This window comes from Vidua macroura, chromosome 1 (genome assembly GCF_024509145.1).
Source record: "Vidua macroura isolate BioBank_ID:100142 chromosome 1, ASM2450914v1, whole genome shotgun sequence".
NCBI lineage: Eukaryota > Metazoa > Chordata > Aves > Passeriformes > Viduidae > Vidua > Vidua macroura.
In genome coordinates this window covers 85,054,734-85,074,692 of record NC_071571.1, presented here as the reverse complement: position 1 = coordinate 85,074,692, position 19,959 = coordinate 85,054,734, and the positions used below count along the sequence as shown (strand labels likewise).

At 39.8% G+C, this 19,959-nt stretch overlaps 1 protein-coding gene across 7 annotated transcripts in view; it reads left to right on the top strand.

Annotated features, from left to right (window-relative positions):
* Positions 1–19,959, top strand: part of GRB10 (growth factor receptor bound protein 10) — a 146,728-nt gene that overhangs the window by 77,534 nt on the left and 49,235 nt on the right. For 6 of the 7 annotated variants that reach the window (XR_008439252.1, XM_053989607.1, XM_053989558.1 and 3 more), the window contains 2 exons: positions 12,733–12,949; positions 15,643–15,784. Coding sequence is in view for 6 of the 7 variants with exons in the window: in XM_053989558.1 (XP_053845533.1) it covers positions 12,733–12,949; positions 15,643–15,784 (359 nt within the window). In the remaining variant the exon portion in view is untranslated. Of the gene's footprint in view, positions 1–10,902; positions 10,944–12,732; positions 12,950–15,642; positions 15,785–19,959 lie in introns of those variants that run through there. The other variant, XM_053989587.1, reaches the window with a different exon arrangement.

Below are 19,959 nucleotides of genomic sequence, written 5' to 3'. Positions count from 1 at the left end.
GCTTCAAGGGGAATATCAATCTGAATTTGTTACATTTTCTAAGTCTCTTTGTGCCTATTAAAATGGATAAGATTCTGTCAAGCTAGTTGCGTTTTCAGCTAAAAAAAAGCCAGAGTTAAATGGGGCAAACCAGCTAAACAAAAAAACCCTTTCAAAATATAGCATGAGATGTAGCTAAATTTGGAGTTCTTAACTGCAAGCAGCTGCTTAAGTAATTAAAGTATATAAGGTGCTACTGACCAAAGCAATTAGTATGTAATTTCATTAATGGCATTAGGATTGCAGTAACAATATTTAAGTCTTTCTGTCCAAATCAAGATTGCAGGCAATTTGTGCCATGTCCAAGATGAGGTTGGGAACAGTGTGATGTTAGGGTGTGTTACAGCACCACTGTCTGAGTGGATCTGTAAATGCACAGGGAGCATTCTTGAACTGGCTGTGCCTTGTTAACCTTCCTAATTAACATACCTTGCTCGAGAATTTACATGTGCACGCACTTCTAAATTTTTATAAACTAGGATGGCAATAAGTTTATATTTCAAACAAGACATTGTGGGGGCTGCTAATTTTTTTTGTTTATCTTTGCAATTAATTTGTGAACTTGCTGGTATTCAAGAGCAAAAGGGAGTTACTATTTTTGTGTATGTTTTTGTGGTTTGTCCTTAAGTGGTTGGAAAATCTTGGAGAGCTCAGGCAGAGTAGAGTGTTCCCAGTCCCTCTGAAATTTGAAGTACTGCAGATGATAGCTTTTAAGTTGCAAGGTCTGCAACTCAAAGACAATTGGGTGATGAGCCCAGTGACTACAGCTTCTAGGCTCCAGAATAACCATAAATATTTTTCAGAAAGATGACAATGAGTTTTAGAGCCTAAGCAGAAAAAATACACATCGGGAGAATGTGGAATATACTAAAGTCCAAATACAGGTCACCTCTAAGGATAGGGTGGCATCACTGATGAGTCACTAGGTCAGAGAACCGAGGCCAGGAAGGCTTGCCGCTGGGACACCCATGGGTATTATTCCTATGGTGGCTAACCTGGAGGTGCTGACTTGGTTAAAAAGCCACTGAGAGAAGTCCTTCAGAACCTTCAGGCTTTACAGCAACACTTCTGGCCTACCTTGAGCCCTGTCCTGTTGACACATTGCCTCTTTCTAGGTCTAAGCCTTTCTAGGTCTGTAAATACGTGGGCGTGCTTTTGACTGAGCAAACCAGTCTTCTCTGCTTTTCTGGGCTGTATTTCAGATGTGAAACAGAGCGAGGTGAGCAGGTTGTCTCACCTCTTGAGAACACTGACCCCGTGTCCACAGGTTTTTGGGGCATCTCTCCTAAGAGGGGTGGTGGGGTGAGTAAAGCAGCGCAGCACAGGAGATCAGCGCCCTGCAAGCTCGTTTGAGCGTGACAAGCATCCCTGTCACATGGGGTAAAAGAAGTGGAAACAGCGTCATAAGAAGTGATGGTCTGTTAAAAGAGTACCCTTAAGGGAAAATATCTTGTGTTCTGCTTCCAGGCTTGTTCTGTGGACGTGCAAGGAGGTGAGTCTAGTCAGGGGATTGGGCTCCATGAACGCCAACTAGATGGAGAAGAGCAGCAGGCTGCTTTCCCAAAATCACAGGGTATGCCCTGTGTACCTGAACTGGGAATGTGCACAGCTTGTGAAATTAGGCATGTCGATCTCAGAAGGAAAAACGGGCATAATGGAAACGTTTGTTTTGACTCATGCTGTGCTGTGATGAGTCTTCTGCATAGCACACCTGCAGATTTCCCCTCTGGGTGAGCCTGATCTTGACTGATTTTCACCAGTGCAGCTTACCTGTGGGATATAAATCACAAAGGACCAGGCTTTGCCTAGCTGAAAAGAGACTCAATTTGGTGAGTTCAGAAGAAACATTAGCACATGGTTTTCTTAGTCCTAAATAAAGTTAGGCTGATGTTACTGATTTTCAATGAAGTTTTGAATGGTAAATGTAGATTACTTGTTCTTTTGTATTGTTGCTGGTCTTGGGGATGTTGTTGGTGACATAATCCTTGATTGGGGTTGGGGGTTCTTCTGGTTGTTACTTTATGTTAAAAAAGCCAAAACAGGTTGACTAATGGGAGTTCTTGGAATCAGTGTAGTCAAGGCAGAGGGAGGCATCACAGAGCTTTTATAAATGACTGTTTTCTTCCTGAGCAGAGTGGGGTACAGACACCTTCCGTGGTGGCTCCACACCGCCATTTGGGATGAGACTGCAGCAATATGCTTTGCCATCTGGGGATCCGTGCGGCAGGACTGGAGCGTTCCCTTCTCATGCAGTGGAGGTTCACGCTTCGTTACAGCAGTAATTCCTCTCAAATTATCCACCCTTTGCTGACAAGGCCAAGGGGGGAGATCTCCTTATTCTGCACCCCCAAAGGACTATGTGTTTTTTCAGAAGCAGTTGCTTGGCTTGCCTGAAAGAAGAGCCTAAAATAGACAGCTGATTCAGGGACAGCGCACCTGAGTGCAGATGAAATTAAATGCGTGCCCCAAAACACTGCTCCTTTAGTAGGGCAAAGAAATGTAGGGAAAGCTTACATTGACATGCTGCCTATGCAATAAGAGGACATCTGGATGGCAGCTGCCTTCGTCTCTGAAGTGAAGCTAAGGTAGTTAGGCTTGCTTATCTTTATATGTCAGGTACTGGGTTTGAAAGTCAAGTCAGAGGCAATTTCTAATGTTCTACAAATAAGTTTCTACAAGTCCCCAACAGCCTTTTAAAGGACGCTTTTTTTAACGCAGTGTTGCAATTCCAAACAACTCTCCCCCAGTTTAGTCTCTTGTAGATATTTTACCAAAATAATAATTGCAGTTAACACTAAACTATTAAAGCAACTGATAAAAAGAAATCAAAATTACCGTGGCATTTAAGCATTTTACTTTTTCATTTGACTTTGGTTCTGTTAAGTTTGACAAGAAGTACCTTAAATATTAAATGTTCCAGTTGTCTGCTTTGTAAGTCCATCAGTCATAGCTAGGTAACTATTATATGCTGAAAACGCAATATTTAATTAACTTGGAAGAATAGCTGATTCATTAATTGCTGTATGCAACTTTTGGAACTTACATTACGTCCTCAAATGTGCTTTTTAAGCCAGCAACAAACTTGTTTGAAGCAAAATTTAAAACTCACGGTTTAACCTTAGTGGGAGTAAAGGTTAGCTCAGGTATCAGGTGATGAGGGGCATGCCTCATTTAATAATAATAATAATAATAATAATAATAATAATAATAATAATAATAATAATACCCATCACTTCCTGAAGAGAAATGCTAATGGACTTCCTGGGTTAATCCAATTACCTTTTACTTGAAAGCTTTTTAGAAGTTGTTGTGGAGTGGATTTTAAGTGAAGCCCCCTATGCAAGAAGACTGGAGTTTGCTGGCTGCCAGGCCGGGACTTCCCGAAGCAGTTGGGCGATGCTCTCTTGGAGCAGCTGCTGACGCTGGTGCTGGAGCAGGCAGGGCGTTGCAGGCTTTGGCTGGAGCTATGGCAGCACCTTAGGAGGTTATGCATGATGTTTCCCGGAGCAGGGATAAAGCTTGGGCTTTCTTGGCAGGATGGGAGGGACTAATCTGTGCAGTGGTACTTATATTGATTTGTAAGGATTGTTCAACTGGGATTACTCAGCTGGGTATTATGATGTTTAATCAGGGAAGGAGAACACAGGTTCCCGAAAGGAAAGCATTAGATGCTTTGACTGTTTTTACCTTTGCCTTTAATAGCTTTAGATTTGCAAGACACGCGTAGCTCTTCTCATCTGTGTGAATTTTTAACTTCCTTTTGAACTGTGACTTGTGTAGTAGTGTTATTTGTCTATATTTGATTCGCACTCTCACTTTTTTTCTTCTTTTTCTTGGACATGGGCAATAAGAATAAAATATCCAAATAAAACTTTAGAGAAGCACTATGAGTAGAAATCTATATATGGGACATGGTAGAATAAATTAGGAAAAATATTTTTTCTTTTCATGTAAACATAAGAAAAATATTTAATTATTGGGTATTTTCAAGTTTTTTATTCTGTTTCTGATGTAGGACTAGGTAATCTCAATAAAAATGCAACTAAACCTGACCTTTTCTGTGTCAAATTGCAGCTCTCACTGATACAAGATATCTTCTTAAAACCATTCTGTTAAAAATATGACTGTCTAATATAATATGCAGTCAAGCATTTACCCTGTGGTCACTTGACAGTATTTCAATTCCCCTCTTCATTGCCACCCAGTGTTGTGCTTCTTCAGCTCCGACTTGTAAGTTCCTTGATGGCTCAGTAGGTCAGTATGAGTTTGCCTGTTGTCTAAACAGTTCCAGTGGATTTTCTGTTTGTTTCATATGGGCTGCACAGACCAGGAGCCCGTCTGCTGCCCAGGTGTTCCACACACATGTCCTCTTGAAGGATAAGTGACAGTCTGTGTATGGTCATCATTTTGGGATATATTGACAGGGCTTGCTTTCTCAGTTTTGCTGTTGAGATAATATATCAAGTGCGAGACACCCAGTTAACCTCACCAGGAAGGTAAGACTTGAATGGAGAATCCCTGGGGTCAGTTGATCTGTCTGTGGCTCATGTTCACTCTTTCTTTTCTTTTTTGTTGTGATTTAGGGGTGAGCCGCAACAAGGCTATAGGTTCATCACTACTGCTCACAAAGTTTTGACTTAAGCTTTAGCTTTCCTTCTGTTCCTGTCTCCTTTTGGACCAGGAAAATCCATCTGGCCTGTGCACTCTGAGATGTATTGCAGCCTTCACCAATGTAACCGCTCTATCCTTAAGGGTTTTTTTGAGGATTGATCTACTCTGACCCCAGGTTTGGCAATTGAAAGAATATCCCAATCTGCCATCTATGCTGCTGCTTCTGTCTGGGTAACTGAGGCTGCTTTGGGTTTTCTTTGTCTTGATAAACCCAAACAAAGAAATGCTTTCTTTTTAAAGGTCTTTATCAGTCTTTTTCTTAAATCAATGAATTAAAGGTAGGTGACACAAGAAAAAGGTACAGGAAAACCACTGAACCTCATGTTCATGGAAAAAACCTGCAGATGTTACCAGTTACTTGAAAATTAATCTTTTCACTGGATTTTGTAATCTGCTCAAGAATTATGGTTTCTCGGAGTCTACTTAATCTGGTGTTCTGCTTAAGTGATGTGCTTACTCAATAGTTGCTATACAGCAGTGATTGTGCAGGCACTGGCCTGCGAAGAGGGTTTTGAAAGGTGACCAGCTGATTGCTGTCATCAGCGATAGCTGGATGAGGCTGTGCTCACCCAGCAGGAGGTGGGCAGTCTAAATATGCAGTGACATAGGATCAGCTGGTGTCCTGTTTGACTTTGGGTTCAAACTTTGACCTGATGCTCTTTTAGGAAGGAAGGTATGCTTTCTTCTATTTTTTTCCCCCCTCCAAAGCTAAAAATTTCCTTTGAGAAAACAGGTACCAGGAATTCTGTTTTCTAAACGGTCTGTGTGAGTCTGGAAAAGGGACTGACTGTGACTTACATATTTTAATCTTATCTCTTATAGTTGGAACATGTGCAATCAGAATTCTAGATGGTTTCAATGGTTTCCTTGGATTTCAAGCCCCTCTCATACTGATGCCATTAGTGCTTCAACACTTGTGTGTGCAGTAGAGTCTAGCAAGAGTTCAGCAGTGGTGGTGATATCCACCTACAGCAATTGTTTGTCAAGGCAACCAATATCCATCCACTCCACAAAAGGACCAACCTGACTCTGCAGTCCTTGGGTTAGAAATGGGAGCATGTACAGTGGGAAGTGCTTCTGAATGTTATGTGAATAATTGCAGCACTGTCAAATGGCAAAACCAGTAAAATCTTCATCAGAGACATGCTTTGCCTTAGTTTATCCTCGTAATTAACAAATAAACCCTCCTTGGCCACCCTCCCTTCCCCCAAATACCTAGCTTTCATCGTCTTCACTTTTTGGGATGTCAAGCATTAGGTGTGAACTGGACAAAAACAGAATTTTTAATTTTTTAGCCTTCCATCTTTTTCTATCAGAATTCCTAAAACTCATTTTACCCACTAATCCAAGTGTACAACTTCATTCCTTCCTGCTGCAGGGCACCTATAGCCAGTTGTTCCTGTTGCTCATTGAAGCTTTGGTTTTTTATGAGCGCCTTTCATATGTAGCTTATTCCTATAGTTGTTACCTAGCAACATTAACTTTGTTCAATTTTTTATGTCTTCTATTTCAAGAAATCTATCAGGTGTGTTTTGAGAATGTATCTGGACTCCAACCATGAACCTTTAAAAAAGAGGTGTGAAATAATAAAGAGAGTTCTCCCCAGCACCTGTAATTAATGTACTTACACTTGGTGTTAGCCATCCCAGCGGTACTGGCAGAAATGGGAATAGATATGTGTGGCATTTAAAAATCACCTGGAGAATACTGGAACAGTCACAAGTTCACTGTTGATTTCTCTGTGTGGTTCTCTGGTTTCAGTGTGCTCAGAGGGCACAGATGCCTATCTCAATTTCATGCTCTTTTACCAACCAGCATCTCTGTTTCTTGCTCGTCTCTCCACGGCATGGTCCATTTAGCATTTTGCAAGCTACACATGCACTGATGTGACATTTTGTAGGCCAGCAACTGTAGTTACAGTACAAAATAGAGAATTTCACTTTTCTGAAGAACATTAGAATGCAATAAAAGAAAGGTGTGCAGAGGCCCATAAGGAGACTTACAGGGCACATAAAGTTTTGGGGTTCAGGCTTGTAATTTTTAATTCAATCTGTGGCTGCTCTGGGCTTAGTGATGCCTCTAGGACACAAAGTTGTGTTTGTGCCTTCTGCTTTCACTTTAAATGAACAAAAAACCCTTTAAGCTTCTAATGTTCAATTGAAGCAGTCTTGATATTTTTATAATTCTGTCTGACAGCCTTCTCTGATCTGGAGAACAGTGTGAAAGCATAGGATTTGCAAGTGTTTTTTATATTGTCTTTTTGTTTCTTGTGCTAAACTTCCTATCCATATGGAGCTTTCAAGAAATCAGGAGGGGAGAGATTGAATAGAATTGGAGCTGATATTGGGAACAGAGGGTGTCATTCAGCTGTAGCATCACTGTAGAGGGCACTGCAGGGTTTTTAAAAAATTGTAAGAGATTTGCTTATTATCATCCACCTTCTGTTGCATGCATCTCTCAGAGGTGTAGAAGCTGCCAAGTACTAAATACATGCATCCGTAGGGGGCTGTAGATACCAATTGTATGAAAATTGCAGATCAACTGGTGCCTGTGGCATTAGTTGAAGCTGAAATCAGACTACAGAGGGATATGAGACATTTGTGTAAACATAGCAAGTGTAGTAACATGCTCAGAGCGAGAAAGTAATAGAGGAGTACGAGTGGACTTCTTTTTGCATCATTACAACTGTGTGTTGTCAGTAATAGTACACTTTCAAAAAATTGTAATGATGGAGATTTCTGAAAAGTCTTTTCAAAATGTCATTTGGACACGGTACTGGAGGGACGTGCTGCACTGCTCTTGTGCAAGGGGTGCCCTTAATATGAGGGGTAGTCTTGTAAAAGGGTTTGTATACACATCTCACTGTGGTAATCCTTACCTGCATTTTTGATCCTAAAACATGAGATTTACACAATGCCAAAACCCTTGCAAAGCTTAATTGCATCACCACTATGAATCAGAATAACTTACACGCAGTTTTAGAGGATTTGAAATAGGATCTTGAGATAGATACCACAAGTACTTTATATGTCTTCTTTTTTTTTTTTTGCTTTTCAACTGTACCTTTCTGGTACAGCTCTTCTGTTTATTTTACTATAAATGTATTTTCCCTGTATCACCTGTGATTTACATAGTGTTTCATTGCATCATCAGTGCATGATGGTAGGCTGTATGCAACTATTTGTTCCTTTTCTTTCACTGTTTCCATCTGTCTCCTTGAGGGTTAATTCATATGTGCTGGAGGGGCTGCTCATAACTTGAATACCATGTTCTACTCAGCTAATTTCAGTGAAATCTTCTATTAGGTATATCTTAGCTTTTTTATTTTGTCAAGCTGGCTCTTGAATGTGCTGCTCTGAAACTCATTTTGCTGGTGTTAGGTTGTCAGATAGAACTAGGTGATCAATCAACAGCTACCTATCTGTATCAAACACTTGTTTATAGGTGTGCTGTTAGGTTTCTTATATATCAGACTTAATTCTATGGCGACAGAAAAGTGCTATAGTCTTTTACTGAATTCATAGTAGCTCTTGCATCAGTTATCTCTGGGAACTGATACAAGGGATAATGCTGGATGATTAAATTCAAAAATGAGCAAACAAGAACGAAATTATTTATTTTTTAAAATAAAATGTTTTTACAAGCCTGTTAAATCACAACTAATTTAAGTCCTGTGATGTTTTTCAAAGTGTTCCCTATGAACTGTGGGCCATATGTGAAAGAGAAGGGTGTTTGCTGAATGGTCATTTAGAGACATTAAATGCATCCTGGTCTGTAGTCCAAACCTGAGATTCTTTCCATGTTCATCTCTTTTTCAGTAAGTAGAATTTCTGCAATGCAGTGAGACCCCTGACAGCTGTGAAAATACCTACTTTCTTCAGGAAGCTGGCACAGCTGAAGATGAGTAGGATCATTTCAGCTTTATGTCGCTTCAGAATAAGTGGGATCCTGCTTAGTCTTGTTAGCTGAGCTTAACATGTCAACGCCAACAACTACCAAAATAAGTAAATAAATGAGGATCTAGGGGATAGAGAAGGGCTAGAAGCAGAAAGGCAAGTGGGACATGGTTAAGTACAGATTAAAGTTTGCTTAGGCCTAATTTAGGGGTTATCATCCCTCCTATGTTAGGCTCGAAAACATTAAAAAATGTATTCAAAAAGTGCTTTTTTTTAAATGGAGCATGATAGCATACCTATCTAGCTAGCTTAACTAGCTTAATACAGTTTTTGTAACAAAGTTTTCCTCTTTCCTTGAATTGAACTTTTAAATCTTTTCTTGTAATTGAAATCATGATTTACTTTACCAAAAATATTACTTGCAACATCCAGTGGAACTGGTTTCTGAACAAAGCCAAAGTTTAACAAATTGTGGGCAAAGAAACAAATGGAAGTTCAGACAGCTGCCAGTGTGTGCACTTTGGTTCTAGTTTGGGAAAGAACATAGTTCACAGAAGAGTCTACAAAACTGCCAGTACCCGGTCCACCACCAGAAGTATGTCAGAGCTAGGTTTTGCAAGTGTTCTCATTTAAAAATGACAGTCAAAAGTTAATGACTGTTTGCATGTTTGTGCATGGAAGTGCTAAGTAGCCTCTGTGCTGTTCAGTTGAAATGGAAGGATAGACCTTGAATATCCCCTTTCCTACCCCTTGATTGTATGGTAGAATTCAATACAGGTTAAGCAAAATATAATTTTGTATCCCTGGAAGTGCATGTATGCAAGATATTTGGGCAGCTGGAAGCTAGCTCCTCAGCTACGTGTAACTGGCTGCTAGATTCTTTCAGGTCAGTCACAAAATCTGTGTGTGCACACTTAGAAGACCAGCATGGTGCTGTGCTGGATCAAAGTCCAATGATGTGCAAATTTTGCTGTTAACTAGCATGCCTTCTCAAAGTCAGTTTTGTCAACATTTTTTTTTTTCTGCATAGCATTGTCTTGATGGAGGCGGGATCTCAGTGGTTGGTAGAGAGAGATACTTTGAAGGATTGCACTGTATATGAAATGCTCTTCTGAAAAGTATGCCTGCATATGGTTGAAACAGTTAGAAATCCTGTGGAGGGCTTATTTGATTTTTGTTTAGTTAAGCTCTGTGGAGAGCGATCACAGTAACATACTGGATTACTTGGCAGGCTGAGACATCTGCTGGCACTTCCGAGGTGTAGGCTACAGCAGTGAGGTTTCCTATTGCATCATGCTGAAATCTCTCCAAAACATAATGGTATTTAGTAGTAAATGCCATTGTATAGAGATGAAACTGTATGAAATTCAAGATTGCAGGCTTTGTCTTCAAAAAGCTTAAGGATCTTAAGGATCTTTAGCTCCTGCAAAAGTTTTATAGCAAGACTGAGGGCTATTATTAACAGTGCTTCACCCACAGAGAAAAGGAGCTGACAGAAGAGTGAAACCAGAATCTGGACTTCAGTGGAGCATATTATTAGGAAAACTCTATATGCACCTTGTCAAGTGCCTGTCCTGTTAGAAATTGAATTTAGGTGTGTAATTGATATACTTAAAAGCCTGCTAATGGTAATTCAATGCTTTAAACTATGTACTTGTTTTGCTTAGTGTTTTGCATGAAGTGCCTCATTTTATGCATATTAGGCTACATAGAACACTTTTGCAATTATTTGCTTATTCAGGGATAGCTTGAGATGACTCTTAATCATTCCTTCCATGTTACAGTGACCTGAAAATGTAATGATCTTGCACACTAATAGCTTTGTCTAAATTGTTAATAAATTAGCACCCTCAGGGACCAAGTCATATGGACTTCCACTGAATATATGCCTCGACTTTATTCCCTTTCTACTTTTCACCATGCTAAACAATTGCTGTTAGTTGCTGTAATTTACTCCCTGACTCCGTGGTCAGGGTCTGTCTTTTATGTCTCCTACATCCAACCCCTAAGCTTTTACTTGACAGCCATCTGACACCCTACAGCTTGGTACTTTAGATGAATGATAAAATTTAAAAGCCTTGTAATTCGGCCTCTCCCTCTTTATACTCCTACTTTTGTGGTTCCCTTGTGATTGCTCAAGAAGTGTTTTCAATATGTCCTTTCCAAATAGGATAAGAATCTGGAGGATGGAGTGAAATTTAAATTGCAGCTCTGTCTCAAGATCGCTAAAAATAACAGGAAAATTATTGTAGACTTTGTCCAAGCAAAGCAAAGCTTAGATTGTTGGAAATGCATCAGCTAGCTGACATACAGAGAAGATGCTGTAACCTAGTGAAGGTGAGTCTAGTAGTAGTGTAGTAGATGTTAAATACAAAAATTGAGGGAAATTGAAAGGAAGAAACCTGTTTGTGGGGTGATGTGGTGTTTTTTGGGGCTTTTTGGTTGTTTGTTTTTTTTTTTTTTTGACTTGCTCAAACCTTGAAATCCTCTTGAGTACATTCTGAGTGAAGGCTAAGTGGCTGTTATTTTATAGGAAAGGGCATCCTGACTTGCGTGGGAAACATGGCATTTCAGGTCACTAAATAAAGCTCAGGTGTAGGTGCATGACCAGAAACCTGTTTAATTCTGAACAGGTCCTTTGTTCACCCAACACTGAGAATGGAGGTCATCAGCATCCCAATACAATTGCCATGTAAATGCCATGTACAGATCTCATTATGGTTATCAAGGCACGTGGTTGGTGGACAGAAATTGAGTCATGCTGTTTTAGATTATATCCTCAAGAAATGTGATATTTGTACAAAATCATTTATGGTATCTAAAAGAAAATAGTGCAGCTGTTTGCAAGCTGCTTCTGATGGTTCATTTACCTAGGAAACATGGCAAAAGAATGGATATTGGAAAATACAGTGTGTTTAAGGTGCAAAGCAGTGTGTGTTGGCCAGATCCATCGATTGTCTCTACTTTCCCTCCCTATCATGAAGAGTTTTGTGAGACAGAAAGTTTGCAGGCAGCAATGGTATGTTTTGCCAGGCCAGTTGATACAGCTGGAAAATAAGGGCACAGTTTTGGCTGCACAAGGCTCTGTTTGGTCAGGAGTAGCTGTTCCAGCAGTGGCTGTGCTGTGACCAGAAGCAGATATCAATGTGTGTGTTCGTCAGCCTGCTGCACTCCTGATAGGGAGTGATGTAACTTGTGGCTTGGGAGTAATTACAGTGCTCTGCAAGAGGAGTTCAGAGAGTGGTTAGTTGCAAAGGGCTTGCAGAGTTCTCTTGTCTTGCAGAGTAATTACGATCGTTAAGGAGGAACGATTGAGCACAAGTTATTTATTTACAGTGAGGTAAGGTGGCGTATATAGAAAGGTTGGTGCCCTTTTTAGGGACTGATGTTCTTCCAGCTAGCCACACCACATCCTTGGTTGATTTACTTTGTACTTTTTAAGGTAGAAATCTGTCTATCACACTGCAAAAGCAAGGATACAGATAGATCTTTTTATATGAAAGTTGCTGGACTGCCCTTCAAAATAATATATCACAGAAATACGGTAGGATTTTTAGCAAGATATAGTGTTCACTTGTATAATGATGTCTTCCAGGACTGCAGCACTGTCTTATTTTTTTTTCTTCTAAATTATTCGATCTTGCAAAGTATTTATTACAGTGTTGGACAATCTGAACTTGATACTTTGCCAAGCCAAACTGAGGTATTTGTAAGTGATACACTTTGGAAATATATGGCAGTTCATCAGTAAGTGAAGTGGTGCTTCACATTAGCATTGTCATTATTAGAAATCCCACCAAATTCTGGTTTGATACACACACACACACACGCGCGCACACACACACACACATACACGCACTCATATATATAGTAAATACTGTAATATTTATTCTGTGTCCATGGTTTTTCTCCATGGAAGACAAAACAAATGTCCATTGCTGGCTCTTACTAGTTGTGGTTTTCTACTCTAAGAGAAATACATTATTTCTGCAATAGTAATTTGCACTGTAAAAATGTAGTTAAATAATTACGTTATAATTTTATTGAAACTTAGTCTTTGCTCTTGGCACATTTCCTTTGCCTGGATCTTCCAGGTGTGTTACACTGCCTTTATTTTGTCTTTCAGATGACGATGTGGACCTGGAAGCTTTGGTAAACGACATGAATTCCTCATTTGAAAGTTTATACTCCACATGCAGCATGCAGTCGGAAACCACTCCGCTTCTCCAGAATGGCCAGCTGAACCGCAGCCAGCTGCCATCCTCGGGCTCCAGCACCCTGCAGCCCATGTCCCCGAGGCAGAAGGTGCAGCGCTCCCAGCCAGTGCGCATCATGGCAGTCAGGTAGGGACAAGGCACTCACCTCCTTTTCCGTAAGTTGTCATGAACTTCCTTCAAAAGAACTATATTTTAAAATAGGAGTTCCACTTTGGTGCGGAGCTTAGTGTTAGACTGGACTTTTGCATAAAAAAAAGTACTGAGTAGGTAAAGGACATAATATTTCCACATATTATCACCCTTCTTTTAGTCAAGGTTTGATGTTTCTGCAGTAGCTGATTTGTAGAAGTGTGTCATTGGTACCAACTGGCTGAAGCTGTATCCATATTTGGATGTTTTTCCAAACTGTTAAAACCAGTGCTCTCAAGTCTGGTGTCCACTGATAGCCTATAGGTTTTATTAAACATAAGAGATCATGGTAGATAGATGAGGGTATGCTCAACTACTTTTGATATACAGAAAGTGCCTGTCTCTTTGTGGAGGTTTCCTGAATGGTTTAAGACCAACAAACAAAAAAGGAGCATGTCTTAGTTATGTATCTGTTCTTCACAGAGCACTCACTTGAGTGCACTGTGTAAGTCATTACCAAAAAAAAAAAAGTGTTAAAGTTGTCCCCCTGTTGTAGGGCTGAGGACTGGAATTCAGGCTTCAAGTGGAAAACTCTTGATGGTGATGGGAGAGTATATAGGTGATGTACAGGTTCTTAAAATCTTTTTAGGCAGCAGGAGGAAGGGAGCTCCTGTCAATGCTGAGTGGTAAATCAATTTCTTTCCTACTAGTTAACAGTTTGTTCTTTGAAGGAAGTGAAAAGCAGTATAATAAAAGAAAAATTCCAAGTGTAGAAGGGGTGGGTTCTAACTTCTAACACTGATATATTGCTTTTAGGAATGGTATATTTAAGACAGGCAGTTTTTCTATTTGAATGGGTATGCAGTGCAGCTAAGTCAGCTGATGATGCCATCAGTTCTACAGGTGTTTCATAGTTAACCTCGAATGGGGCTGTACTAGAAAATGTACTCTCTGGAGTCCTATAGCTGTTGATATTTTGTAACTATCTCAGTCAAAACACTTAAATTATTTTTGGTGTTTAAAAACTTAGCAATTCTTATTTTGAGAACACTGCCTTTTTGAAATCTGTACTTGCATACACACCAGAACATCCTGTTTATCATCATCAAAGAAGGTAATGGTGAAGCTTCTATTCAGGGTTATCTGGACCTATCTTGTTTGCCACCAGAACAGAGTGATTGACTGTGGTCTCCTAGGAGTACAGGTTTATGTGTGTATCAGTTATGAAGTAAATGATCCACTGGCAACAGTGCAGGCACAGCAGAGCACAGCACACAGAACTCCCAGCTTCAGGAAACCACACCTTTCAAATTCTATTGAGTATGTGATTCCACTTCTTACAGTGGAGGTCAGTAAAAATCTTGCAGTACAGCGCCCTGTTGCACAGATATGACATGTCTACTGGTCTGAAAAAATCTTACACTGTCCTTTTACCCTGTGCTGTAGAGAACTGCACACATGGGGAGCACAAAAAAAAAAAAAAAAAAATGAAGCAGGTAGGTCAAGTAGTTGTTGGCATAGTTCATAGTTATGATTGGAACCTGCTATTAATTGCAACCCCCCAGATCTGTAAGACTCATTCATGGAGCAGATTTCACAGTAGTTAAATTTTGTCATCTGCCAGGTACAGGCAAAGACAATGAGAGTACTTAAAGTGGGAGATGCTGCTGTGCGCAAACCCAGAAGTTGTCTCCCAGGCAGCTCTGTTGAGGAGTCTCTGCTTGCTGAAGGCATGCAGAAAAATGAGAGCAAACTGAGTTTTTAAAGATTTGCCTTTCAAATCCAGGAGTTAGTTGATTTGGAAACTTTCGTGATTGCCACTAGATGGTGCCTTCTGCTTAGGCATTGAAGGGCAGCCTGCTGCAGTCAGCTAGCGCATCTTCAGTGGTGATGCCCTGGCAGCAGGGAAACCAAAAGCCATCTTTGTAGTCACTAATAGGTCTTACAGCTTTTCTGGTAGGTTTTAGTTTTTCTTTTGTTGGTGTGGGCACTGCAGGGTACTATAAACTGGAACTTGAAACTCTGTTACATGTAGACTCATGAGGCGTACTTCGGTGGATGCAACCTTGTCTGAACAGTAACTGTACAGCGGGCATAAGGTGGGAGGGTACAATTCCAGCTAATTGCTTGTTGCTAAAGCCATGCCTCTGCCTTTTCATTTCTCTGGGAAATGCCGAGTTGCTTGGAGATAGAATCTGGTATTATAATGAGGCGACAATATTGGTTTAAGTCTCAGCTTAGAGAACTCTACAGTAGGGTACATGTTTGTTTTCAAATCCACTTGGAATTTGGCTCTGAGTGACTGCCATTGTTTTCTCCTCTTTCAACATTAGTTTGGGAGAGCTTTACTGACTTTCTGGCACACACAGCTTAAGCTTGTAATCTAGTGCTTACAACATTGAGTACAGATAGATATTTCTGTTTATTTTATTTGCACAGTTACCTCAGTTACTCATCCAAGTAATCAAATTATGAGCAACAAAACAAGCATGGATGCCTGACTGGTCATTTTTTACATTCAATTGCCTACTTTGTGCTAGGAGTTGCTGTAACTGTATAGTAGTTACCTAGAAAAAGAGTGGATTTGAGTCCTTGTCTTTAGTGTCATTATCACAAACCCTGGGGCAGGAGAGCCAGGTCTAGTGATGCCAGTTTGCTCCTCTTAATGCCTAGTGCTTCTGTGTTTATAGGCGTCTTCAAGAAGAAGAACAGCAATTCCGAACATCGTCTTTGCCAGCCATCCCAAATCCCTTCCCAGAACTTTGTAGCCCCGCAAGCTCTCCAGTGCTGGCCCCTGGATCTTTACCTCAGAGTCAACCTGCTAGTAAGCATGTGAGTATGGGATGAAGCTTTGGGTCATCCATTCGTGTGCAAACCAGCAGTGGACTATTTGATTTTGAAGGCAGAAAGAAAGCTTCCAGATAAGTAAAAACACTTGTGGACTTTGTGTGTGAGTAGGGCAGCACTGGCCGAGAGAGTATCTTCAAATAGGCTTCAGACATTTTTTGAAAGGTTTGTAAGAAAGATGTGTAAAAATGAAGTAAGCCTCTTTCAGATAAATGTGTGTTGTGAATAGAGCAGTAATGCTTAATAGCCTTCAGATTTTGTTATTCAGTCTAAAGATGTACTAATTCTGAAGTCAAGTGAATTGTCTTAGAGTTGGATGAGGATCTGTGCCTTTTAAACTGCATATTCAAGGTGTCACAAAAACACTGAACAGCTGAATTCTTTAAAGACATGGTGGTGCTTTATTTGCTATTTTTCATGAAGCTGCTCAAAAAGCAAAGGTGTTCTTAGAGTTTGTTAACTAGGCGCAGCTCATTGTAATGGATTTAAGGGGAAGGTTGTCCCATGGAAAGCTGGTGGAGTAATTTTCTGGGTTCTTGGCAGTTAAGATAGCCCAGACTGAGCGTTCATGTGGTCCAGAGTAGTAACCTCAGTGACACAGCAGTATTTCTTCTCTGTCCTACTCCACTCTATTGTTTTGTATCATTCCTCAAGCACACTTGAAGACTAAAGCTGGGTTCAAAAACCTTTATTTTATAAGCTGTGCTGACCTGCATGGGAATGAAAAGATGGGTTACTCTGGCTTGCAGCAATTCTGTTCTTGAGTACCCAAAAATATTGAGAAGTTCTGTGTCACTGCTCCATTAGTGTGTAATTAGCTTCTACATCCTCTCGGAGAGATAAAGGGCTTGGGCACAGCTACAAGCAGTAGACCCCAATGTGTGCCTTCGCATGTTCTGTGTTGCGTTACAGCGCCATAAACAGCTGCCCCCTTTCCTGAGAGACACAGTGCATCTCCACTGGTTTTACTGTATTTCTTACACATACAAGACAGACAGGTAACCAAATCATGCCCTGGGAAAAAATTGAGCCATCTCATTGGGAATTTACCACAGGGCCCTGTCAGAGACCCAGGTACTAGCTAAGCAGGGAGGCTGTTTAGCCAAGGCAGTGTTGATGTGACTCTGGGGAGATAAAACCGGGGCAATTCTGCCTCCTGGCACTTGCCAGCAGGACAGCAGCATAGCTGTCTTTCTGAAATAAATTTTAGTTTCTAATGAACCTGTGTTTACTCTCTCCAAATATTCTCCTGGTTCAGGGTTTTTTTGCCTTTTAGCTCTATGTTTTACTAAAATTACCCAAGCCACCCTAAACTTGGGTCTGTAAAACCTTAAGGAACCCTAAATGATCTGTGAGTCATTTTTTCATCGAGTTTAGAAACTAGTGGTTTAACAGCAGAAAAATATAAAAATAACCAGTCTTTTAATGTATGTAAGAAGATGGCCATAAAAGCAGAATAAAAAATCTTTTATTTTCACAAGTTTTACCTTACAATTTTTTAAAAAATTATTCTACCTTACTTAAAAATGAAAATTTTTTGACAAATGGTTTGAAAGCCTAAAATTAAATCATTTATATTGTATAGATATGCCTGCTGCTGAATTTTTTAATCAAAGACAATCCATTATAGTGTTAAAACCTTTTAGGGTACAAGCTGAGGAGGTAGAGCATGTTGGGCAATAATTGTTTCTTTTGTAGATGCAAAAACAGTGATCATTTCTGCCTATCAACTCATTGGAGGCAGTTGAGAAACACTGGCTTGGGGTGAGGGAAGAATAGGGAAGTGTTCTTTTCCTCTCTGTCAAAGTATTTTGCTCTCATAAATGAAAGATTAGAGAAACAAAACTGAAAAAGCCTTCTATTTTTAAAGTATGAATGATAAAAGAGAGTAGGTTTGGTTTCTTCATGAAGGAGAAAAACTATCTCAATTTTAAACATGGAATATCATTGAATAACAGAATAATCTCTCTGTTCAGCCTCCACTTAATTTGTTGAACTCAGTTTTAGTTCACGGGAATCTGCTAAACATCATGAGTAAAAAAAAATAGTAACTTAAGAAGTGTTATATATCTTTCCAACTTCAACCCATTAAAAAAATGTCGACTTTGGGAATTTGAGTAAATTATTTTAGGGCATGCTCTGGCTGAGATAAATGTCCATCAATACAATACAAACGACTGATTAATAAAATGAGTGATGAACTTAGTTAAAGGAGTGCAATAGCAAGTTTTAGTACCTGGCAGTTAGGGAAAATAAGTTGTGCTTTAAGGAAAATATAAATACAATGTTAAATGCTAACCAAGGTAAAACATCAAGATGCTTAATTCAGGTTCTCTGCTTGCAAATTATGAACACAGATTAAAATTGGACATGGGAATGAGCCATTCTGTTTACCTGGGATATATGAGGTGCTAGTGAATTCCTTTGGTGCTTCTTGAGCACTTACAGGTAAATAAGCCAATAGCAGTTCCAGCCAGCAGTGCTGCAGCTCTGATCACATAGGGCATCATGGCACACACGTGGTGTGGAGGAAGTGTTGCCTTTGGTCAGCTCATATTTGTGGCACTTGAGAGGGTCTCAGGGTAGTGTAGGCTTTGGGGATTTCAGAAAGAAGTGAGTGTTTTTTTGCTGACCATATGAAGCAATGGAGAGATCACTGGCTGGGGGGTCTGATGACTTCATAAGAAAGGAAATGTTAGTATTGTTCCTCCTGGAACACCTCACTGTTGTTTAATAATTGTAAAATACAACTCTGCGGTGATAAAATCTAGTAGTGGTTATGCAAGAGGAATTTAAAGATCCAGTCTTGTTAAACATAGAAGAGTCTCATGTCATATTGCCAAGCCTTAAGCATAAAGAAATGCCAGCTCTGCTCAAGTTTTACTGAAAGTTAAAACTTTTTCCCAGTATAAAAAGTTATACTTTTTCCCAGTATATTGTTTCCTGTAGGAAAAGGATACATGTGTGAATGAAAGAGTGAGTAAAGAAGCTTTCAGGTCATAAAGCTTGAATTACATTTTTGGCTGAAAAAATGGATATTGTCTTTTCTCATATGCAAAATTTGATTGTGTAGCTGGAACCTGACATACAAATTTCTTGTTGATTCTGAGTCTCTTTCTTATTTTTTCATGTAGTTGCTACTGCTTTTTTTAACAAGCAGTTCACAGCATTGCTTTATGCACTGCTGTCTATGCATTTGTTTCCTACTCTTGGCTCAGCAAAGAAAGAAAAAAACAGTAAAGCAGTGAAAAATACCTGTAATAAACCTTTCTTACTTTTTTGTGCTAGGTTCTTTTTTCTGTCTTCTCATGGTGACAAAGCATTTTCTTTATGTACTCAAAAAAGTGCATTAATTTCATTTGTTGGAAAATATTTTTACGAGATCTTGGGTAATGGTACTAATTTCACCACAGCAGGAAGCAGTATGCCACCTCTAACTCTGCTGCCAGTCAGACACTGAATACTGCTTTTAGAGCTGATGGCTGCAGCAGTGTACTGCAGCTGCCCCCCAGAAGACAGACAACAGTGGAAAATAACAGGTCTTCAGTACTAAACACACCTGTAGGCTAATGGGATCATCATTTAATGGGAGAAACAATCTGGGAGGCAAAACTGGAGTGTTAGGCTTATTGAAATTATTTCAGATTTGTTTGTTTAGGGTTTTGTTTTTTTTTTTAATTCTGGATAATCTTCTTTGCTTTAGAAAAAGAACTTAGTCTTGTGGATAATTTTTTTTCTGAGCACACGAAGGTTGAGAAACTGGCACATAATTTAGTAGTAAAAGACTTAGAAGAGAAATAACTGTGAACTTTTAGGTTACATTTCAAAGGCTATCCTGCACTGAACAACATCCACAGTGGCAACATGTGTGCTGACAGGGTTGTGTGACCAAACAAACCTGGTGATGGACATTCAGAAATTATTTGGAATTAAAGAGATACACACCTCTTTGGAGTTCAGCAATATGATCCTTTATTGCAGGTCTGCAGGTGGAAATGGCCCACTTTGAGCTTAGTTTTACAGTCAAAAATGTTAGATGTTGGGTTGTTGATAGTGAACAACACATGGGTCTGTAAAAATTGGCACAGCTGAAGTTTTAGTGATGTAGCCAACCAGCTGGTGAGCACCTGCATGAGAAGTACCAACCGGTTGTCCTGTTG